The sequence below is a fragment of the Mytilus trossulus genome, unplaced genomic scaffold (assembly GCF_036588685.1).
Source record: "Mytilus trossulus isolate FHL-02 unplaced genomic scaffold, PNRI_Mtr1.1.1.hap1 h1tg000247l__unscaffolded, whole genome shotgun sequence".
In the NCBI taxonomy this organism is placed as follows: Eukaryota; Metazoa; Mollusca; class Bivalvia; order Mytilida; family Mytilidae; genus Mytilus; species Mytilus trossulus.
Window position 1 is genome coordinate 3,006,981 of NW_026963318.1, and position 26,566 is coordinate 3,033,546.

Consider the following 26,566-nt stretch of genomic DNA (forward strand, 5'->3'; position numbering starts at 1 on the left):
AAGGTTAGTCATCTGTTATCAGCCATACAGTTTGTGAACACTTGTAGGACTTTACAGTAGGCCCTGTTGCTTGTATTTTATTGCATTATGCAGAGATATTTATTACAATGCTTGATATATGTCTTTAATTTAAATCAGTTGTAAAGTCAAGTGGCGGAGATGGGTTTTTCACGATTATAACTTTATTCAACAGTTTTTCAAACCCATGTTAGCATACATGTTAAAATGATAAGAATTAACCGGCATCTACCATTTCTTTCTTAATCTTCACACAATTACTATCAGTGTTTTCACAGAACAATGAAAGATTCATAAAATTGAGAATGGAAATGGGGAATGTGTCAAAGAGACAACAACCCGACCAAATAAAAAAACAACAGCAGAAGGTCTTCAATGTAGCGAGAAATTCCCGCACCTGGAGGCGTCCTTCAGCTGGCCCCTACACAAATATATACTAGTTCAGTGATAATGAACGCCATACTAATTTCCAAATTGTACACAAGAAACTAAAATTAAAATAATACAAGACTAACAAAGGCCAGAGGCTCCTGACTTGGGACAGGCGCAAAAATGCGGCGGGGTTAAACATGTTTGTGAGATCTCAACCCTTCCCCTATACATCTAATCAATGTAGAAAAGTAAACGCATAACAATACGCACATTAAAATTCATTTCAAGAGAAGTCCGAGTCTGATGCCAGAAGATGTAACCAAAGAAAATAAACAAAATGACAATAATACATAAATAACAACAGACTACTAGCAGCTAACTGACATACCAGCTCCAGACTTCAATTAAACTGACTGAAAGATTATGATTTCATCATATGAACATTAGGCACAATCCTTCCCGGTAGAGGTTTAGTATCATACCATCATAACATATATGAGAAGAACATAACCCGTGTTATGCCAACAACTGTTTTTAGAATAAGTGTGTTTAGTTCCGACGCAAGGACCTTATCAGTGACTCAATATTAACGCCAAAATATGCAATCTTTAATGACTTGACAACAGTATCCTAATTATATCGTTTCTTTATAAGTCTATTCAAAGGTTTTGTAAGATTCTGAGGTGAAACTGACACCTTTGTGCTTTATAAATAATATTTCCATAAAAAATTGGATGTGAAATACCTGAACGTATAAGAAGTCTGCATGTTCAGCTATATTTACGAATGATGTCTTTATACCGATGATAAAATTTAGGAAATGTTTTGACTAGTTTGTGATATCGAAAATCCTGGTGTAATAATTTTTCAGTAATACATAAATTTCTCTCCTTAAAATCTAAAACATTGTTACATACACGAGCGAATCGTACAAGTTGAGATATAGAAACACCGTAAGATGGTGATAAGGGAACGTCACCATCTAAAAACGGATAATAAACGATAGGAAATGTAAAATCATCCCTTTTATCATAAATATCATGAAGTATTCAGCTTTCCGTTAGTGATATAGATATCAAGATCAAGGAAAGGGCAGTGGTCATTGTTAGTATTAGCTTTATTTAAAGTAAGTTCAGCAGGATAAATTTCATTAATATACATACTAAAGTTGTCATTATTGAGAGCCAAAACATCATCCAAATTTCTAAAAGTATAATTAAATTTGTTTATCAGATGTTGTTTTGATGGGTCTTTGCTTATTTTTGTCATAAATTGTAACTCATAACAATACAAAACGAGGTCCGCAATAAGTGGCGCACAGTTAGTCCCCATTGGAATTCTGATAATCTGACGATATACGGAATCCCCAAAGCGAACAAAAATGTTATCTAGTAAAAATTCAAGGGCATATATAGTATCAAAGCATGTCCAATTAACATAGTTTTTTTGTTTATTGCTACTAAAAAATGATCTAAAAGAGTTTGAACATATATTTTCACATTCTGATTTTTTGAATGCCCATTTAATTAGGTGTGTGAATTTTTTCTTAATGAGAATGTGAGGCAATGTGGTATACAGGATAGAAAAATCAAAACTTTGAACAGATTCAAAATCACCAATATAAGCATGCAATTTATCAAGTACTTCCAACGAGTTCTTGACACTCCAAAAGTAATTTATACCACTATTTTCGAAGGCCTTATTTCAACAATTTATTAGAAGGTTTTTAATTGTACCAAGTGTACTGGTAAGAAGAATAGACAATTTAGTAGTTGAACAATGGCTTGAAGACGAAATAAATCTATATTTGTAAGGGGTTTTGTGAGGCTTCGGACGCCAATACATAGTTGGGACTTTCAGTGTATTTGGCTGTGCTTGTAAAGCGGTGGCTAAAAGTTTATGTTTGTTACAGATTTCGTTCTCTGAAAATGGAGTCAGTTGGAATGTTGGTGATTTCCTTTTTCAGAACCTCAATGTAAAATTTACGTCAAACAAAAATAATATTATTAGCAGCTTTATCGGCCGGGACAAAAACAAATTCCTTGGCTAGTTCTTTTAGTTTATGTTTGATACGAGAAATAGGTTTATTGTGGTTATTGTTAATAGTAAAATGTTCTTTAAAATGTTGAATACGTATATCAACTATCTTCATTACTGAATTAAAAATTAGAATGTACGCCACCATATTGAAATATATTGGTTTAACTATTACAATGAATGTCCTACAATTATTTAATCACATAATCTATATTATTATGTTTATAAAGTGATATATTCCTTCTGAAATGAAATCATTAAGTTTGTATGATATAATATTATTTATTAAATATTCATGCTTAATAAAACACATTTAAATATACCGCGCATTTAAACTAGTGTTTACCATTTATCATATAAAGTCACGTGATAAGTCGTGTAATGACTTTCCTGGTCGCCCTTTTATTAACAACAATGAAACACTCGTAATTATCAGGTAAATGAATGAATTTAACATAATTGGTATAAATGTTTTGTTATTAATCATTTGTTAATCTATAAATAAGATATGAATAGTAAGTATAATTTTACCTTTTCTCTACCACAGAAAACGAAAGTTACAAAGAGAGAACAACTCCAGATTATTTTACTGCACACAACCCATATGCTCATCGAGTTGTCCCGGTTTTCAGTTTTGTAATACCTAATCTTTGTTTTTGTGCTTCTCTTATAGACTTCTGACCAAAATTTCTTTTTGAAGCTTCCTCGTGCAAGTGTGATTAGGGAATGGTCATTATTTATCAGCTCAGGGGGTCGGTTCAAATTTTCCACATCAAAAATGTTGTTGGCAACCCCCCATAATTTTCATGGACCACGTAATGACCCTCTTAAAACGAGATTTCATAATTATGACCCCCCCCCCCCCAAAAAAAAAATAAATTAATAAATAAATTAATTAATTATACCTACATTTGCATTTAAAAATGATTTCAAAATGTACACGAACTTTTTTCAGTCCTACATCTATCCCAAGAAATATCATCAAAATGATTTTAACGCTTTAGAAAGTTGAAATACACATGTTCCACTGCTTGTTCAGAAACATTTGATGTTTTATACCTCAGTTTTATACAGTTGTTAATCTTAAAAATTGATCATATACACTACCCTTGAGAGTTTGGACATCCTGCTGGTGCTCTTCACTATCAAAGATTTAATAATGACAGAAAATATCTAAAAAATTGCACGCTTACTTCAATACCATCAACAACTTATATACGTTACAAACTTAAAAACTTTCATTGTGCGACCCCCCCCCCCCCCCAATCCCACCCAGTAAAATAAATGTTATAACGGCAACCCCCCAGCTGTGTGATATTTTTGGTAATAACCCCCCCCCCTAAAATGCACCGACCCCTTCAGCGTGTAAATAATGACTGTTCCCTTATATATGCGTATTATATAAAAAGTAAAATCACAAAAATACTGAATTTAGAGGAAAATCAATTCAGAAAGTCCATAATCACATGGCAAAATTAAATAACAAATCGCATCAAAAACGAATGGACAAGAACTGTCATATTCCTGACTTGGTACAGGCATTGTCAAATGTAGAAATATAAGTCATCAGATTGGGTTCCTAAGGATTTCCCTATTTTCACCAGGCGTCTCTTTTACGATGCAACCAAAACCCTTTTCTCTTCATTCCATTCAATCAATCAATCAATCAAAATGTACACTTGCTTTCCTTGTCTGTTCTCGGTCAAGATGTGCATGCAATGTATGCCCTGGAAGCCTAACAAACATTACAGTAACCAACACATGTATTGTTGGTTTGTCTATTCCTTTTCTACTTGCAAGTGCAATTGTATGGTTTCTTAAACAGTTGGTACTAGGGGAAGAACTAGTTGGCATCTTTTCTCTTTATTCACAATAGTTACCCTATGAAGAACTCCGTCATACATTTTCAGATTGTTAAACTGTTTAAAGTGCGGATTTGGTTGAACGTCTTTTCTGGTAGGCTTTGTGTTTCCTTTGACATACTCCACGATATGTTGTATATCCGGATCCTGTTCTTGTACTTTCCTCCAGTCAACAATATTACCTATTCCACTGCCTCTTAAATCCAGATCTTTGAGTACGGCATCCGATGTCAATGTAAGACTATCGATATACGATTCCGGCATAGCTACATTACATATGGCTTGGATGGAATCACTGGTGATGGGTAATCTACTGAGTGCGTCTGCATCTGCGTTACTCTTTCCAGGTCTATACTTGATGTCGAAAGTGAAAGCTGCCAATCCTGCTAGCCAACGGTGTCCTGTGGCGTCTAACTTTGCAGTTGTCAATATATAAGTGACTGGGTTATTGTCTGTGTATACTGTAAAGTCTTGTCCATAAAGATAGTCTCTAAACTTGTCGCATACTGCCCATTTCAATGCCAGAAATTCTCTTTTGTGTGGTGGATAATTGCGTTCAGCCTTGTTGAGTCCTCTACTGGCATAACTGATGACTCTTTTCATTCCCTGCTGTTCTTGGTAAAGAACTGCTCCTAAAGCATCTCCAGAGGCATCAGTATGAAGCTCATATGGTACTGAACCATCTGCATAGCCAAGGATTGGTGCACTTACTAGGTGGTCTTTCAGTATCTGGAATACCTGTTGGTGTTGCTCATTCCATATCCACTCTCTAGATGACTTGGATTCTTCTTCTTGTTTGGTGCTGGAATCAAATCGGTCAATGGTCTACTGACTTTACTGAAACTCTGTATGAAGCGTCTGTAATAACCGACAAATCCCAAAAATCTCCTGACTTCCTCTGGGCTACTTTACCTTGCGTTTGAAGAATTTGCACTTGCTGGGTGAAAGCTTCATATTGGCCTCTCTTATCCTCTCAAATACCAGTTGTAAATTCTGCAAGTGCTCTTCATACGTCCTACCATAAATGATGATATCATCAATAAAGATGCAACATATCTTCAGATTGTAATCTGCAAGGCAACCCTCCATCAGTCTCTGGTATGTCGCCGGAGAGTTCGTAAGTCCAAAAGGCATCCTGTTAAACTCGTAAAAGCCAAGTGGTCCCACAGAGAATGCAGTACGCTCCTTATGGTCTTCCAAAATCTCCACCTGATGATAACCAGACTTTATATCTACGACAGAGAAGAATTTACTGCCTGCACAGCAATCTAATAGCTCTTCTATCCTTGGGAGTGCATAACTAACATGTTTACTCTGCTTGTTTAACTGTCTGTAGTCCACACACATTCTAAGCTGCCCATTCTTCTTCCTAACAATGACAATGGCTGACGCGAATGGGGAACGTGATAGTCTAATAACTCCAATATCCAAAAGTTGTCTTAAATTAGATCTAACTTCATCATACATAGACGGTGGAATTCCTCTGTATCGGTGTTTAAATGGAGTTTCATCAAGCAGATCTATTCGATGTTTAACTCTGTTGGTGTGTCCTAAATCGTTATCGCCTCTTCTAAAATTATCTGTGTATCTCAAGATGAGTTGTTTCCCTTCCTCTAGTTGTTCATTTGTGAGATCGCTCTGGGTTATATCCACTTCTTCAAGTAACTTCATATCTGTTTCCTTTGTATCGGTTGGTTGTGCTTCTATAACTGGTTGAACTTCACAAATAATGGCCTTTGGTGGTATGGTTATGGTTCTTGTTGTAACATTTGATAATCTAACTGTAAGTGTTCCATTTTCTTTATACTGATAATTCCTAAAAGTTGGTTCTGTGTCAATTTCTTTGTAATCTTCTGCCAAAATAGTAGATTGAATAATAGATGGTGTTGTTTTGTACGGTATCTCCTTGTCATAATAGCCAGAAACTTCAGTGGTGGTATACGGAAGAAGGGTTATTCTTTTACATGTTCTTATTACAGCTACTCTGTTTTTGTTCTTAGTTAACTCCTTTTCCCTCAGTGCTAGACATTTGAAGGTCATATACCATGGCGTTGTTAAAGCGGCATTCTGCAAGTATCTTGCTTCATGTTCCTCCTTCAGGTAAAACATCATGGTGTCTAATATGTTAGTTCCAATTAAAGCTGGTACGTGTTGGCTATATCGACTATCAGGTACTACTAGCATTACATGTTGATAAGTGGTGTTGGTATTTCCAGGTATCTTTATATTAACCTCTATATATCCTGTATACGGCAGCTGAGATCCTCCAGCACATTCAACTTCCAAAATGCTATCTAAATTTTTCAATGGTACTGTGGTTGATAAGTGTTCTGTATAAAATGATTCTGCAATGGTCGATACGGTTGACCCTGTATTCAACAATGCTGGTATTTTCTTTCCATTCAAAAATATTATTGTCTCTGTAGGTGTTCCAAATAATCCAGACGGTGTCTTCACAATGTTATGACTTACCTTGGGACCCGATGTTCTGTTCAAACCTAATGCTGGCCCCTCGTAGGCATAGGCTTTTTAGAGTTTAAATCCTGTCTTGTATGATCTAGTCTTTCACGGCATCCTATCTGTATGTGTCCTTCTTGACCACAACGTCTACACAGTATTTGGTTCTGCTGATAAGTACCTCCTTGTTGATAATTTTGTTGCTGTTGTCCTTGTTGATAATTTTGCTGCTGTTGTCCTTGTTGGTAATTTTGCTGCTGTTGTCCTTGTTGGTTGTTATACCATTGACCACCTCTACCTCTACCTCTATTGTTGCCTCTATTTCCTCTAAAGTTATTCCCTCGATAATACTGTTGTTGAGGTTGCTGCGGTAGTTGCTATTGCGGTTGTTCCTGTTGCTGTTGTTGTTGCTGTCTCAATTCCGTAAAATGATGAGTTAACTGCTGTACCATTCCCTTCAACTCTTCATAATCATGTGTGTTTTCTTTGATAGTAGTAGTTGCTGCTTTGGCTGTATTAGGTTTTGTCTTCTTTGGTTGATGATCTTTCTCTAATTGACGCAATGCTACTCTTAGTTGGTTAAAAGCTTTAATGGTATCATACTTGTATCCACTTATATCCTTAAGTTCTTGTCGTAAACTTGTCCATAACATGGCGTGTAACATGGAATTCATCTCATTGTGACTGACAATGCCTGTTCCAAGTCCTTTACCTAGTATATCCTCTCGCTGCCTTGCGCTATAAAATTCTGCAAGTAGTTGTTCCTTGTTGTCTATGGTTCCATATAAACTATCTAATACTTCCATTATTTGGTCATTAGGTTTCTCCATTCCTTGATGCATAACTAATCTAGCCGTTGATCCTATAAGTGATCGTCGAATAGCAAATTCCTTTTGCTGTTTACTATAAGATGGGTCCATAAGCATCATTCTAACATCATAACGCCAGATGTCGTATTGAAGATCTCCTTTGTTGTCTCCACCTGAAAAGCATCGAACTTTCGCCGGCTGAGAAAATACTGTAGTTGATTTTCCTTGGATTGGTTTCTCCTCTGTTTTCAATTTTGGAACTGTTTCTTTTAGTGGTAGTGTAAAACTCATCTTACTTGGTTTCTTTTCCTTTTCAGATAACTTCTCTGCATTGAAATTAGCTACCCATTCATTCAGTTCTTTAGCGTTGCTGCCTTTGGGTTTCAGACCCATAGTTTCAAATGTATCAAACATCATCTTGAATTGTAATAATTCTTTCAACGTAGGACTGGCTGGTCATCCTGGGCTGAATGGTTTCGTAGGTGAACTGCCTCCACTAGCCATGACGATGTCAAATATATGTACAAATAATCAAATGATAAACAAGTCTAAAATAAAATACAAATATGTATGAACTGAATAATCAGCCCTGAATACTTACCTCTAAATCTATAACTTTAATAAATTTAAAGTCTGCAATACGATAACCGATATAATCTGACTAAATGGTCTACGCTCGCAATATCCACGTAAGTAACAAGTACTGAATCTAGTAAAACGTAAAACAAATATAGACTGGACCCTAACTTCACTCAACGTAACCTGTCCCTAACCTTAACACGACAAGAAAACAACTAACTGAACCAGTAGATGTATAAATATCAGCTGAAATTCAAAGTGTCAATCAGGTTGGCAGGGTGTGTAAGGTATTAGGTGATAATGATGTTAGTATAAGGATACATGCAAGTGTACGGTTTCATTCAACTTTCAAACCAGTCGAGTCGTTTTATATCAATTATTAAGTAATTTAATGTTTGACTTTTCAAATAAACCTTTATAAGCTTTTAAATACTCAAATCAAATTTTAAACTCTGATCTAAAATAAAGTTTAAGTAATTTAACCTTTTAAATTATTATCATTTAAATCATGTACATGTATACACTCAAGAGACAACAATAACAAAAGTTAAAGCAGAAATCATCACAACATATAAACATACACAAAATAACACAATATTCAATATACTACAATACAACGTATAACATGTTTATTATACACTATGTCTACCAAGTATCAACAAACACCACACAAAATATATATATATAAACACCAATATAGCACTATATTCAATGCGGTATACATGGTATAAGTGGAAATGTTTGTGAGTATGTGTGTATATGTGTACGCAAGTTCAATGTGTATCGGTGAAACTAAATCGAACTAATCCTGTTTACATAAATAAAATTCTGTAAACTAAACTAAGTCTCAGTTGGGTATCTTACCCTATATATCGCAATGTCTCAACTACATATACCCATCAATCATCATGTCAATGTGTAAATAATTTTGAAAAAAAAATGTATGCAAATTCACAAAGTGTAAATAGTTATCAAAAGTACCAGGATAGTAGGTCGAAAGTGTGTAAACAAAAAATATAAATCAAAACTGTACTATGTAAACAAACCAAAAAAATGTTTATTTACATTGGTTGTGGGAACTTCCGGTTCCGGTCGACGATGACCTTGACCTTGGGCGTGTCTGTGGGTGGGGTCGATGTATTAGTCTCCAATATTTCGGATGATCACAATAATCACGTTGGGCGCCATTTGTAGTCGAGTGGTTTTCTTTGGATTAAGTAAACAAATAAAACACTCCTCAGGTTTTGGATTCTTTATTATGATACGAAAAAGTTGTAGTCAAAAGACCCTGTAATTAAATATAAAATTATAACCAATGGTTCAAGAATAATAACATGAGTACAATATGAACTCAATGATTTTCCAATTAAAATAAATAATACAAGTTCTTAATCTTTCTCTTATTTTGTTATTCTAACAAAATATCAATGTACTCTAATTGAATTAAGTAGCTTATTGAGTTTACAAACTATTCAATTATTATAATGTCTTCAAAATATAATTACATGCAAAACTAGATTCTACACGAAAGCAAAAGCAAAGCAATTAAAAATAAGCATAAGCAAGCAAAATAATAAGCATTGATAACAAAACATATAAAACCCAACTCAATGCTTACCTCACACTTAGATGCAAGGGTCAAAAACAATATCCCCTCATGGGATGGAATCAGCAGTACAGTAACATAGTAACTCCTGAATATAAAATAAGGAATATAACTATTGTGCCACAAAAATGCACAATAATTATTACACTAATACACATTTTGTACATGAAACTTTACTTTTAGTTTATATTTACTAGTTTAATGAAAAATACTACTCAGATAGTTTATATTAATATCTTATGGTTTAAATATTAACTCATAAACGTTTTTAATACTTTTTATAGTTTTTAACCATTTAATCAATTTAGCTGTATTATCCAACAGTCAATCAATCACTCATTTCAAATACACTAGAATTAGTATTTAAATGACAATTAAATATATGTGAGTAATCATAAATACCTAAATGACTAATATGATGATAAAGTAACACAGTGGCTGAATATAAAGACTCAAATGGACATCAGAATAGAAATAAATGTATATGATTCAAAATGTCTGCCTCATGCTGAGTAATATCAAAAGAATACTTTTAAAGAACAAAGAGATTTCCCTCCACACATATACATGTGATTTAACTGACCAATGAGAATAGACAAAGTGACCAATACTGACCATCAAAACAATGAATAGGTATGGAACGCCGACACTGTCTTATTATGACATTTCTCATTATATGATGTTCATTTGCCATCATATGATGTCATTTTATCCTTATATGATGTGCAAATGACATTATATGATGTGCACTTGTCCCTATATGATGTACACTTGTCATTATGTGATGTGAACTTGTCCTTATATGATGTACACTTGTCATTATATGATGTGAAGTTGTCCTTATATACTGTCCAAACATCTTTATATCATGTCCACAATTCATTATATGATGTGCTTTCTCCGTTATGAGATGTGATAGAGTCCTTATATTATGTGCTGCTTTCCTTATACGATGTAAAAACGGCATTATGTGAGGTGCAATCACCTTTATATGATGGTAATTTGGCATTATCTGATGTGCAAATTATGTTATATGATGTGCAAATCATGTTATATGATGTGCAAATGGTCTTCAGATGTTCAAATTATCTTATATCATGTACAGATGTCTTTATATTATGTGCAAACTTCTTTATATGATGTGAACGTATCCTTATATTATGTGCTAACATCGTTATATGATGTGGTAATGTCATTATATTATGACAATGTAACATCATAGGGTGTGGTTCGATTTACATCTTTATAGTTTGTCAGAACATCATTATGATGATGTGCATTCATCCTTCTGATGGTCAATGAACATGATTACGATTAAAGCGATTACTCACTACTTCAGAACTGATTCCAATCTGCTTCTGTGGAGTAACAATTAATCAGGCTCAAATTTTTAGCTGTCGATTGGAAAATGGTTGAGATTTAAAAAGAGATAACCTTGGCATTTTAGTACCTCGTTTTAAGAGGTAAAAAATCACATCTGATATTGTTGGAAAAATATCAAAATATATGAATTGCAACCGTTTTTGTTTTAATCGACTGGTCTAAATTAATAAACATACGGAGTCTGCAATAAATAACACACGGTCAAAATTATTAAATTTAAGAAATAATTCTTTTAGGTCATGCTCTATGCTAATCTTAACAAGAGAGGGCATTATATTTGTCCAATTCTGTACATGAAAAAAATTATATAAGAAGTTAATACACGAATTTCTAGTATGAACATTAATGTAAATTTTGCATTGCTGATTATTTTAGCTGTTAGAGTTTCTCTATTCACAAGATAGACACAAAATAAGGGGGGGGGGTGTCGGACTGTGATAGGGCAATGGTTCATATAAGGGACCAGTCAATTAAGGGCCTTTAATTTCATAATTTTATTAATGGAAAGGGGCATTCAATTTTATATAGTTATAGATCTGCAGTATAATGTTATGGCGATGTCTTCAAAATCCGTAGGCATCATTTTTTACTCCTCGTTCCGCTCGACTCAATTGTTAAAACCTGAATCCTTAGTTTCAACAATTTCACTAGGAGAAAATTTTTCATCTGAAGCTAATATCGAATGAAGGTGTGGTAAATATTAATGAGACAATAACCGGCAAATCCAAATTAAGTTCGTGAAGTTAAAAACAACTTCCACACTTGAAGTTCTAGATTCACTACTGACGCAATATTTTAAACTTATAATGCATTTAGAAACTTAATACGATTTTTTTGTTATTACGAACAAAAGTATTGAAAATGTGTGTTTATTCGTTTGTTTGTAATTGTCCGGTGGTGGCTTTTTTTTTGGGGGGGGGGGGGAGAAGGGGGTTGAAATCATTAGGTTTTTGTGAGTATTTATTGACTGTTTTTCCTTCTTCAAGGTGTAGACTTGAAAAAAAGTTAAGAGAAATTCCACTTTTGCCTCACACGTCCCCACCCCCAATGAACGAAAATTACCATAATTATTACTTATTTATTTATTCTAACATTCCGATGTATTGTTATCAAAGAGATTTCTACTTACGTAGCTTTCGTTTTTGACTGGTTACCGATTTAATAGAGTGCAAACTAACATTCCTTTTCGCTTGTTATAAATTTATTTCTTCAATGAATACTCATAAAAATATTTTGTTTAGATCACAGATTAATAATATACCATTATGGATCACTACAATATAATAGTTATTACGGTGAGGTTGAATTCCCGTACATTTATTCATCATCCACGCACGAACTTTTGACAGAATAAAATATATCTCTGTACATTAACATTACTTTCAGGTACAGCTATGATTTTTTAAAGTTCTCGTGACCATCCACAAAACTTTGCGGTCATCCGATGATTAGAACTTCACTACTTTGATTATATATTTTCTTGTCTATACCAGTTTTCAAGAAAAGGTTTCTCTATAGATAAGTTATCAAGGTAATAGCCAATAAAACAACAAAACTCTGAAAAGCCAAAATTGTCCAAAAAGGACCTTTACTATAGAGTATACCCAGACACATTGTATTTTCATTTTTTAAATCAATCATACATGGTTTCCAGGATAAACGCAAAATATTAAAAGCCGTTGCCGTAAATCTACACTCTATCTGTAAGAGAACAATAGGTCTCAGTAAACGATAAATAAATGCAGTATGTTTAAGTTCATTTAGACACCAATCTGATTAAATTACAGGTATTATGTGTTAAAGCTTTGCTTACGCCGATCTGAAAACATTCAATTCAAGACCATTGGGATTCTCTGTTTTTGTTGGATTTATCCACACACCTTCGCTTCCTTTCCCCCACCTCTTCAAACTAAAATGAACGACCTACCACAAAACCTTTTATATTGCGAGTTACTGCATGTGGTGGTGCTTTCGTAGTAGCATGTTCACAAAGAGTGGGAGAGGTCATTAATAGTACGACCCCGGTCGGGACAAATCCAAAGACTTTCAAATTAATATAGTTTTTGATTTGCTTTGTTTATATTACTATTTGCTCATGCATTCTAATTAAGTTTTACAATTCTAATCAACAGATAAGCTGGGTTTCACTTTTTATGATGTTATTGAATGCTTGAACAAACATTTATACAAACAATTCAAGCAAGCCAACCAAACCTTTACACTACATACTTTAGGAAAATAGCTGTAACATGTTCTTGTACGAATACGCATATCAAGCATCCATCCATATATATCTATATTGAAGTTGTGAAATATATGCTTGCTGGTCGTGTGGTGTGAATAGTCGAACTACTGTATCCCTAGTCTGTCGACAATTAGGTGTGTGAGTAGGAATACCGCAGGTGGCAGGTAAGCTCGACGCCTATCTTAATTGACCAGAATTGTCAGTTTTTCAAACGAACGTCGGGTGGTCTCTCTGGGAACTTCTGCTTCCTCCACTAATATAAACTCACCGCCACAAAATAGCATGAAAGTGTTGAAAGAGGCGTTAAATATTTATCAATCAACAAATTAGTCAATCAATCATAATTATGGCCTCTTAATCTATATATTTATTCTCATTAAGTCAATGTATGACATCAGTACAGAGATAACAATAATAACTTTACAATATATACAAAACAAGAGGGAGAGGTTTCAAAAGTCTTTAGGCAGGGGGACAAACGCATGTGACGTGTTTATATATTTTTTTTACAAATGAACAAAGCATCTTCAAGACTGGTTTTCGAGTACGCGACACAATATATTAAAAAAATATAGATATATCAATAATTCTCTTTCCAGATCTTCTGGTATAGTTCTGTTAAGTCCTGTAATATTTTACTCACTAAGGCATTTTATTTAGTCAATCAAAAGTAAAGAAAATAGGAAAGGTGACAAGTTTTCTCCTTGTCGAACACCATTGTCGCAAGCAAGCAAAGTATTCCGAATTATAATTTCTAGACGATGCCAGCGAAATCGCGGAACAATTGGGCAAGTGTTGAAACAAAGAGTGTGGACACAGTAATAAGGTTTACACATTAAGGAATTGGACACGGTTAATGCATTTAATTCTGCTTAGTTAAAGAGACGAAAACAAGGAACATAATGCAAAAGACGGGCATCAACCAATTCATCTCTGTTGGAAATTAAAAATATTAAATACCCTAAATTGTAAAAGTGTGGCAAAGTGTGATTTTCAGTGTGTTTTCCCCCTTTTAACTAAATAACCGTATGAACTACGTAAAATCATTTGACACTACCGAAAACAATCAAAATAAGTACACAATGAAAAAAATCGTGTTTTTTTAGGGGTTCGTATGGATAGTAAACCCGGCAATTGTAACAAGCCCCTGTGCATCAACCCTCTGTATCTTAGAAACCGTTGACGCCACTCAAAATCTGCTGACATACTCAAGCTGCAGAATTTTATTAGCAATTAAAAAAATCTCCAGTAAAATAAACAATCTGTATATACAAATACTAGTATGTGAATATTACCCAACCTGACCATTTCGCATTTCGCGGGCAGTACGTGGACTAAGCATGCGGTCTCCGAATTTGGATATTTTGGCTTTTTCTGTGGAAAAAAGATTGTTTCAAAGACAAATAAAGGAAGTACAAACACTACATGTATACGTCATATCACAAATATTTCCGACTTTTTATGGTTTTGGAGGAGTAATACTACATTATATATATTACCATTTATATTATTCAATAACATTTTATAAAAAAAAACCATCTCGCCATATTCACGGCCGACACTCGGCTGACCGAGAGATAGGTCGGTTAATCTATATTGAGTATGCGGCTATATCGGCGGTGGGTCTGTTAATCGGGTTGGCTAAAGTCTGTTAAACAGGTGTTATCGTGAAAATCAGTGCAAGGTCAGCAATGTTTCATTGTATAACTTTTTAATTATATTTATACTAAAATGCAGTGAAGTTTAGCATTTGATAGTTCATTGATAACATTCTGGCGTATCATAAACAAACAACTTGTAACATCTCATTTCATTGGCCGAAAGATTCAAATACAACAACAATGTAGTCAGTGTGCACGTGAATTGACACAGGTGACCAACAATGGAATGTACTATGTTACTACGAACGTAAAACAAGGATTTGTTTAGTTTACTAACCTTTGGTCAAAAGAATTAAATAAATATTTTGTTAATTTCAAATAGTGGGGTCGAAATATTATACTGATATTCTGTATTAAGTAATATTCTAAGTTCTTTATGCATGCAGCAACTCAATTACAGTATCGTGTACCGCATGATGAGAAATATAAGGATAAAATAAAATGCATGTGCCGCTTTTATACGGATGAATATATGAACCACTTTTAATTTCTTTCATACTGACGATAGGTTATAATCCTAAAAATATCGTAGTCACTTATAATAAGTATCTCATAATACTGATCCATTACAATAATTAATGATGGGTTACACTGACATTCCTCTTTTATTATTTCCATGCTATAAAACATACACACAGTAGCTAAGCGTACCATAAAAGGAGGAAATTGTCTACCAAAATAGAATCAAAATAGAAACATAATAACGTTAATCTTATCATTTGTGCACCAGAATGAATTCAGTGAAGGCATGTCGTTGTAATAAATTGAAATGCTACATCAGCGAAGATTATTCATTTCTTTTGCATGTGTTGAACAAATTAATAAATTAAAACTTGTGAGAAATGTCGTAGTTTACAAGGAACAATTCTCGTTTGAATTGTTTTACATTGTCATTTCGTGGCCTTTTATGGCAGACTTTGCTGTATGGGCTTTGCTCATTATTGAAAGCAGTACGGTGATCTATAGTTGTTAATTTCTGTGTTATTTTGGTCTCTTGTGGAGAGTTGTCTCATTGGCAATCATACCATATCTTCTTTTATATATTTATTCAAAGTATACAAGGTATTATCCCGCATTTAAGATTTGTCACTTTTTAAGAACACATCTGTAAAAACCAGGACGCCCACCGGACAGAAGGGATCAGAAGGGCAATCATACCACATCTTCTTTTTTAAATATAAATGTACAGTTTTCGATTTCAAATGGCTGAACATTTATTTTTTAATTTCATACTGTAAGAATAGAGCTGCATAACATTGTTGAACTATTTGCTAAAGTACATGTAGTATGTATTCGTATTTAAAATGAAATACAAAACGAAACATGTATGATAAACTGATAAACAAAATATAAAGAAATTAAGGATGACTAAATGCATGTACAAAATGAAACCCATTTTTTATCAAAACATTTTATGAATAAACACTTTTTTTAATAACTGATTGTTTCTATTTATATGTACATATTTACAATATACAATTTAGGTGTGTTTTTCAACCGAGAATAGCAAAACCTCATGAAGTATATCGTTGTAGTTTATGGGGAGAGGTGGAATCAATGAAAAAAATATGTGGATTGAGGTTTCTTTTTTTTATTTTTCATTGAACTTTTGATGTCGTCCCTTGATACAGAGGACACATTTGAATTAAATATTTCGATGTGAAAACTGTTAAGATTTTAAAGTTTGTAATTTTACTATCAATTGCAGAAAATTATATATGTACTACCAATTGCAGAAAACTATAAAACCATTAATAAATTTTACATGCACATTTATAAAAGGTAGAATTGTGAATGGAATCATGTATGATAATACGTCGATGGAAGCTTTAAACGAACTTGACCAGATACGTGAATATTAATCAGTCCATTCAACGTTATAGTACGTGTGTTCTATTTTCGAAGGTGTGAGGTCGAAGGTTTGAATTGACCAATGTAAACGATCGTTCCTTAGAGAGTTAATCTAATAAAGTTTGTTTGACTGATTACGTCGCACTACCTTTTGCTAAGCTAAGCTGCATATGAGTGTATATCATGAAAACTATTCATGTCTGACAAAATGATTTGGAGTACTGAATCCAGTGGTGTAATATTTTTTTTTCTAGCTTCTATAAACGATCTATAAAATGAAAATTTAAAATGTACACAAAAATGACAAGTTTGTTGAGTTTACTTGCATGCAATCTTTTGAACATCGAAAAAAGACTGGCATTATGTTTGTTTACTATATTAACATCAATATGTGAAAAATCTACAAGAAAAAACTGTTTTTTGGTGACATAAATCAATTTTTTATAAAAATATTGTCTGTTAATGGGTCAGATGTATAAAACTCGGTCTGTTAATTGGTCTGTTAAGAGTTATGAATGGCATTACAAGTATAATTCAATTGCTATATGGGGTGTTATCTGAATAAAGAGATAGGCCCAAGATTAGTGGCTAGAATAAATAGAAACAACACATGAACAATGAAAAACAAGTTTAGACAATGGAATCTGAAAATTGATAGAAATGATTTTAAAAAGTGTAAAATCAAAGTAATATTAATTTCATCAAAGAATGGTCGCATATATCATGTGGATTCTGTTTCATTGATATGAATTGCACCAATTTGTCATTTACATAGTTAACACGTACATAAATCAGAGATAAACTTCCTAATGTTTTAATTTTTTTTTATCAAATGAACTGAAATATGTATATAATGCAAACAAATATAGACAAACCGTTCAATATCAACCTTTCTCTTCACCACCTTGAAGGTCACTCGATAGAAAAACAAGCACGTTTGCGGACTGCGAGTCGGCTAAATGACTTACGATATCATAGGAATACATCATTACTCGAAAAATAAAATTAATATTATGCATATATTGTGATTTACAGGAATATAAAATTGTCTTGTTGTTACAAGCACCCAACACTAATATAAAAAAAAACTTACTAATGTCTATTTCTTGTTTAGAACCACGGTTTAGAACTTGGTACAGACATTTCCTTAGGCGGCAGAAAAAGGGAATGATGACTCGGTACAAAGGAAAATACATACCGGAAATAAACTCCTCATAGATTCCAGGATTGAAATTTGATATTTGCGCCTTATATTTACGCCAGACACGCGTTTTGTCTACGAAAAACTCATCAGTGACGCTCGAGAAAAAAATTTTAAAAGGCCAAAAATAAAGTTGAAAAGCATTGAGGAAATACAACTCTTACCGGCGTAACACATCAGCGTATAGCTACGGCGTGTTAAAAAATCATTTACGCTGCCAATATGCTTTAAGCGTGTATTGGGCGTACTAGAAGCGTACCAAGGCTAAGCGTTTATCCGGCGTTCAAGAAACGTATGTTGGCGTATGTTGTATGTTTTTATGCTGCATAAAAATTCCTTTGGGTTGTAGCGTTCATCAAGCGTATTTACTTTCCTTCAGTGGCTAGAGGTATAGGAGAGGATTGGTATCTCATAAACATGTTTATCCCCTCCGCAATTTTACGGCTGTCCCAAGTCAGGAGCCTCTGGTCTTTGTTAGTCTTACTAGTACTAGTATATTATTTTTAATTTTAGTTTCTTGTGTATAATTCGGAGTTTATTACGACGTCCATTATCACTGTACTCAGTAGTATGCATATTTTTTAAGGGGCAAGCTGAAGGACGCCTACGGGTGCGGGAGTTGCTCTATACATTGAAGACCCATTGGTGGCCTTTGTCTGTTGCCTGTTCTATGGTCGGGTTGTTGTCGCTTTGACACATTCCCCATTTTCTTTCTCAATTTTACCTTTGTATTTCGACGTACTTCAAACTTATGCAACGCGCTTTGAACGATTGCTTTAGCGTTCCTATGGCGTGCAACTAACGTATACCGACTTTGTCAGTTTTCTCTGTACGTTTGGTGCACGCTGGTCTTTCCGCCAATGTGTGACGCCGGCATAAGGTAATATATTCCTGAGATAGAAAAGCCTTTGTATTCCAAAGAAAACGCACGGAGTTTAACCAGCTGAATTGCAACACATGATAGATTCATAGAGGTTACAGACTTTGAACAGACAAAGAAATAAGGCTGATTGGTAACTTGGCGTTAATAATAAATTCATGCGAATTCGAGCGGCCAATCAGTCCATATAACGCTAATTTGAAGTGACACACCCTGTTAATGAAATGCAGAGAAAACAAATTTAAAATAAAAGTGCACTTTCTATAAGGATACTGTTGCAGCGTATTGTAATTTTTTCGTCATAAGTACATCTCATTTTTTTCAATGTGAAAATATAAACTCAAGGTTGTAAGACTATTGTCGTGGCTAAATATTTAAATTGTCCAACCCATTAACAGACTGTAATCCCCTAATATTCATTAAAATGTGGTATAACTCAACTTATATAACAATTATGAAATATTTATCAATGACAATTGATTTTTTAGAACCAAAGTACTTCTTTGTGTCCTTTAAATCATATCTTAAAATGGTTTTTGGCCTTTTATCTAAAATATTGCTTTGCGTACAAGCATAAAAACCACATACTTGCGCGACGCCTTTTCGTTTTACTTTGAATTGCGCAGGCTATGCATTTTTTAATGGAGGAACATGATCTATGATAGATATCATTTTGTCAGACACTTTTCCTTTTTTTGATGTGATTCTCATAATGTGCCAAAAATCTGTATATTTACCAGAGTTTAACATTAAATTCTGAGTTTTAATCTTAACAGACGTATAACCAACCCGATTAACAGACCCACCGCCGATATAGCCGCATATCCAATATAGATTAACCGACCTATCTCTCGGTTAGCCGAGTGTCGGCCGTGATATTATGCATGAGTAGATAATTTTATAGCTATTGTTGTGAAATATTTTAAAAACTGACTCTGAGTGTAATGGTGTATTTTGCAATGAATAGAAATAAGAAGATGTGGTATGAGAGCCAATGAGAAAACTCTCTATCCAAGTCATATTATTTGTAAGAGTAAACAATCATAGGTCAAAGGAAGACCTTCAACACGTAGCCTTTGCTTAACCCAAATAGCAAGCTATAAAAAGTCTCAAAATTTGTTTTATCATATTTTCGCCACAGCCGCAAATTTCTCCAATTAGCTACTGCATTAATTAATCATAATCTCCCTCTGAAATGTTTGAAACGTTGATTTTGTTAAATTGCATTGTCTCATTTTTCCTATTAACTGCACTCTTGCTAGCGATAGACACATATTTGAGCCGGGTTTATAGTTTACAGAAGCATATCGGAATCAGTTATGGCGTAGACGGTAATTATTCTTATCGTAATCATGTCCATTGACCATAACGACGATGAAAGCACATCATATAATGACGTTTCGACATCATATAATGAAGTAAACCAAACCACATCATATAAGATTACAAGCACATAATTAATTACACAACTACAGCATATAAAGATATTTGCACATAATATAATGGTAACTGCACATCGAATCATGATATGTACACATGGTATAAGTATATTTGCACATGATATAAGTATATTTGCACATCATATTATAAGGATCTTTGCACATAATATAAGTACATTTGAACATCATATGAGAATGTTTGCACATGATATAAGTACATTCGCCCATCAATTAAGCACATTTACACATCATATAAGTATATTTGCACATCATATAAGAATATAAGAATATTATATAAGTATATATGCACATCATATAAGTATATATGCACATCATATAAGTATATATGCACATCATATAAGTATATATGCACATCATATAAGTATATATGCACATCATATAAGTATGTTTGCACATCATATAAGGATGTTTGCACATCATATAAGGATGTTTGCACATCATATAAGGATGTTAGCACATATCATATAAGGATGTTTGTACATCATATAAGGATGTTTGCACATCATATAAAGGTGTTTGCACATCATATAATGACAAGTGCACATCATATAAAGGTAAATGTACATCATATAATGAAAATGGTCATAACAAGACAGTGTTGGCGTTCCATAAATAGGTATTTAAAGGGTTCACATACCAGAACTCAGGTCATCAACTTAATTAGCATATAAAGATAAACAAAACAGCATGCTTTATTCTTTTATTATTGACATGAGATTCTATTCTGTAAATAAGAAATCAAATCCAATAAATACGTTCCAATGGATATTTTATTATACAGAAAAACACAATATCATACATATCAAAATACAATTCTGAAATTTAAAACTATATACATACAAACCATTTAAATTTCACCCTTCCATACAATTGTCCATTGCAATTTTTGTCGGCAGATAATAATAATCAAAATATATATGAAAAAATTATGAGCACAACGACTGTAAAACAAGTCCATAAGTTTGTTTGACAATATGGAATGTAAAACCACTCAGCTGAGTATGATACTTTATTCCAAAAAAACTATCACCTAATTGAAAAAATCTGTCAAACTACCTATCACGAAAACATAAAGCTATTGAAAATAAATTTATGCTGCATCCTCGCGGTGGGGGTGGTGTCATTTCCTATATAAAAGTTCATGGGACGTGCTGCTGGAATAGGTCGCTTATCCAAACTCGAAAATGTGGGAATGGATGGGGAAAACTATCAGAAATATATGATAAGGTCGATAAAGTTCCAATTACTTGTATATGAAAAGCCCTGTCTTTTTTCACTGCCTCAAGTCTCGACGTTAGTAAACATTACACACAGAATCTTAGCTTTAAATATTCCATTGTTCCAACAAACCACATGAAACAAAGCCTAAATGGATTAAGATAAAAATTCAACCTACGCAATATAAGAAAAGGTATACATTACTAAGATCTATATTATATGAAAAGAGTGGGGTAGCAGCACACCAGCGACTCCCCTACCAATAAAGTATTGAAGTACCCCCGAGACTGCATCAGATGTGAATAATAAATAAGAAAACCGTTATGAATTCAAAACGATGATTTTTAATGAAACAATGCAATGGCTACTTCATCCTCTTATCATTACTTTTTTAGGGAATCATTTTCGAATGTATTATGGCGACTTCATCTTTAAGTTGCGGTGTTTGTGATTTACGCCATATATCTAAACCTTCTGCGGTTTGGTGTAGTGAATGCGATGAAGGACTTTGTGAAGGCTGTCAGGAGCATCACAGTTTATCGAAATCATCCCGAAGTCATACTGTCATACCAATTTCTGAATATGAACAATTACCCAAGGATATAGTTCAAATATCTCAGTTTTGTGACAAACACAATGAAAAATACATCATTTACTGCAAGAAGCATGAATGCCCTTGTTGCAGTAGCTGCATTGTACAAAGTCACAACAAATGTGATGAAATCGTCAAACTAGTTGACATAATACATAACGCCAAGACGTCAAACGCCTTCTACGAAATCGAGCAGACATTGGTAGAAGTAATCGAAAATATTGGGAAAATCAAAGAAGACCGACAAAAGAACCTGGAGACATTATCTGAGACTCGGAAACAGATCGAGAAGGAAATCCAAGAGACCCGAACAGCAATCAATAATCATATCGACAAAATACAAGCAGATATAATAAAGGAACTATATGCATTGGAAGACAAGGAGAGTAAAAATTTACGTCAAATGCTTAATTCTATAGATGTAAAACAACAAGAGATTGTGATATTACAAGGGTGTATTTCAGATATAAAAAAGCATGCGTCAGATCTTCAGACATTTTTGTCTATGAAACGAATTGAAAAGGAGGTTTTTGGCAAATATGAATACATCAGGTCAATATCCAGTAGCGAGAACTTGAAAAAGATCGTTCTGTCACTTAAATTCAACACCAAAATTACAAATCTCATTGCCGATATTCCAAATTTCGGAAAGGTAATAGTTGAAAGTGAACCGTCAAATATTGAGCTTACTACGAGCAAGCAAAAACAAGCTCAAATGATGGTTGCAAAAGTACAATCAACATCGTTTGAACATATCAATTTAAAGTTACAACAGACCATTGACACACACAAATACAAACATATTTCTGGTACATGTCTGCTACCTGATGGAAGGATGGTATTTTCAAGCAGTATTGTTAATGATAAGAAAGGTACAATAACCGTTCTGAACGCCAATGAATCACTGAGTTTTGAAGTAGAATTACCAACATCATCCTTTGATGTAACATACATAAGGGGAGACAATACTTTGGCTGTATCATCTGGTGCTTCTTATACCAAGTGTATTCATATTATCGACATGCAAAACCAAAGAGTAAAGAAAATTATTTCTTTAACGGGATATGTATATGGGATAACATACAATGGAACTGAATTAATTTATTCTGGGCGGTTTCATGGAATTCGAATGATCAATCCAAATGACGAGTCAATAAGCAATATTGTTAGAGGTAAAACACAGTCTGAATGCTATGTTACAACATTTGGCGACAAACTTTATCATACAGATCCGGACGATAACACAGTTACATGTTATGATCAACAAGGTAAAATACAATGGACATTCGAAAATAAATGCGTTTTACAGACACCCGCAGGCATCTCAGTGGATAATAGTGGATATATCTATGTAGTAGGACGTAGATCAAACAATCTTATTATGATATCTCCTGATGGAAAACAACATCGAGAACTGTTATCTGCAAAGGAAGGGCTCTCCATACCATTGGCAACTCATTTGAGTAAGGAAAGAAACATGCTGATTGTTGTGAATAAAAGGAGAGAAGCATTCCTATATTCTCTGACCTAACACATTATTGCGCTAGAATTACGTGAATGTAGTAGTGAACATACAAAAGGAAAAGCGTTCTTATATTCTGTAAACTGACAAATCTTTTTGTTTTGATTTAGTGACTGTAGAAGATCTAATTAATAACATGTTAAGTATACTAGTAATTAATAAATGAGGTGCTTCAGATAAAAATCGCCGATTTACATATGCAAACTAATATCAATACATCTGTTAATCTATTTTTGGTTGAAAAAAAAATCGTTGCAAAGTCTGTTACTGTAACTGTTTGAAAACTGCGTACACATAAGAACCCTACAAATCAGACCAAAATTCATCTGTTATTATCGTATCTTATTGTTCTCAAAATCAATCAAATTCTTATCTATGTATACATGTACTTACATTTCTCGTAATCCATCCAACGCAGCTCAATAAAATGTGTCCCTCGTGTCGTGCATGAAGTATCATATGAATGTAAGCGCGAAATGATGTTCAATATTTTTATTAGAAATGCAACCAGTTGCTCGTAGCTGGTTTGATATTCAACTTTTCACTGTCAAATATTCTTAAAATCAGACGATGTTATTGGATCATTATGATATTCATATCTGAAATAGAACATACGAATTAAAAGGAATGTAAAAGAGGGACGAAAGATACCAAAGGGACAGTCAAACTCATAAATCTAACTTACATTACTAAACATTTCCTATAGTTCATATCAATAAATTGAAACAAAAAATGTTGATACAATGTCATTTTAGTTTCTATTTCTTAATCGGTCTAAATAAAGATTCGAAGTTCTACCTGGCATGAGACCAATAAAGTATCAGCAATTTATTGATTCAGTCTTCAAAACAATGGCTGTATACATTTTGAGCAAGAGCAAAACACAGATAGAGATCAACAAAGATGTACATTTGAATGTTTAACTTAAATAATGTCTATAATTTCCAATGAGACAAAAGACACGGATGAAGGTAACAACCGTAGGTCACTGTACGGCCTTTAACATTTAAGAAAACCTATAATGTTCAGTTTTCTGTAAAAGGTCTAAGAATAGCAAATTCTAATATCATTTGGCGTATGGTTATAACATTAAACAAACTAAAATTATACGATAAACGGCAACCGCCAACAGTCCATAAGGTAACACGATACCGAATGGCATATCTCCCGATTTCCAACATTTTTGGCACACATGTCCTTTGAAAAGAGTTACATCGGACTATGTAATAAAAAATTAGGTTCACCATTTTTGTTTTCTTGGTATTTCCATAGGAAAACGTCAATTTTGGCGACAAATGTACATAGTTATATAGGGGAAATGCCTATTTTTCGGCTTACCTTTTTAGATTTTCCAATGGATGGCTGTGTTGTTACATGCGGAGAAAAACAAAAAACTAACATAATATTCAGGATTACATTCTGAATCCATACACGTATAAACAGTCATATGTCACCATCCTTGTTTTTGAGATAAACGGCTTCAAAGTTGATTGATACAAGTAGAATTTGACCGAAAACGTGAAACGTTATTGAATACAGAATGTAACGTCTTTCCTACTCAGAGATATGGAAAAAGAAAATACGTGTCGGGATCTGAATGGTGTTAATTTTATTTTCATTTCCCCTGTCGGGTTTCGTAAATTTCCTAGTAATGCAATATAAAATTCTACTGATATAGTTTATTTCGTCCTGCACATGGAAATTTCTACGGAAGCGTATTAGCGCCACACATTTTTTTTTAATTTTTCTTCCTATGTTTGCGTTATAACGCAAACCTTTGCGTTATAACGCAAACCTTTGCGTTACAACGCAAACCTTTGCGTTATAACGCAAACATTTGTTTTTTCTTATTTCTTATTTAAGATTCAAAGGAAACAGTAGTTATTAATGGAGGTGGCTGTATATATTAAAATTTATCACCTTTGTAGTCATTGCAAAGTAAAATGCTTGAATAATTAGATCATATCAATGACTAATAATGAGCAGAATAATATAAGAAGATGTGTTATGAGTGCCAATTAGAAAACTCCCCATCTAAGTCACTATTCGTAAAAGTAAACCATCATAGGCCGAATTACGGTCTTCAATACGGAGCATTGGCTCACAAAAAACAACAAACTATAAAGGTCCCCAAAAACGATATCCATGTTACTACTAGTATATATATTACAAAGAAAATTGAGTAAATTGAGGTTTATTATACCTAAGAAAAAAATCAACCCTGCTAATATAGCTATAACCGAATATAAATATACTTCCAAAGTAAGCTCTCGTTTGAGAAATGTGTAAAGTAGGTTAGATTCCAGAAGCTACCCTTTGGCAATAAATGTATAGAATGAAGATGTTTTATTAATAAAATATGTTCTCTCTATTCACATTGCTACCCAAGCATCTTAAAAATACTACATTATATTGAAATGAAAATTCAATGACTTTCTATCAAAGAATCTTGATCATATTCTGAGATTTAAAAAAAATGTTTCCTTATTAATAATTAATTTTAAAGCAGTAAGATAATTTTGTCTATTTGACTTGAAGGTTTCACAATTGTATGACATTATTTTTAATCTTTCAATTTAAATATGACTATATACTAAACAATATCTATTTTCTTGTTAAATTCTATACTTTTCTGATGCACAAATCAGTCTTTATTTATGTATAATTGCACTTCAAGTATTCCATTATTCCTTTGCATATTTATTATAATGATTTGGCCTTGTATGTATGTTTCTTTTTTTATCTACTAGTAATTTATAAAATCACATCCGATATGAATGACTGACGGACATATATACAAAACTTAATGAATA

At 33.4% G+C, this 26,566-nt stretch overlaps 1 protein-coding gene across 1 annotated transcript; it reads left to right on the forward strand.

Annotated features, from left to right (window-relative positions):
• Positions 1-2,776: 2,776 nt before the first annotated feature.
• LOC134701591 (uncharacterized) lies at positions 2,777-24,358 on the forward strand. The gene is made up of 2 exons (XM_063562732.1): positions 2,777-2,863; positions 22,035-24,358. Exon 2 carries the CDS (start codon positions 22,056-22,058, stop codon positions 23,760-23,762), a length of 1,707 nt encoding a protein of 568 aa, XP_063418802.1. The 5' UTR covers positions 2,777-2,863; positions 22,035-22,055; the 3' UTR covers positions 23,763-24,358.
• Positions 24,359-26,566: the final 2,208 nt, after the last annotated feature.

What these genes read in the sequence shown, in the direction of transcription:
- LOC134701591 (XM_063562732.1), top strand. Translation starts at nt 22,056, where the DNA reads ATGGCGACTTCATCTTTAAGTTGCGGTGTTTGTGATTTACGCCATATA.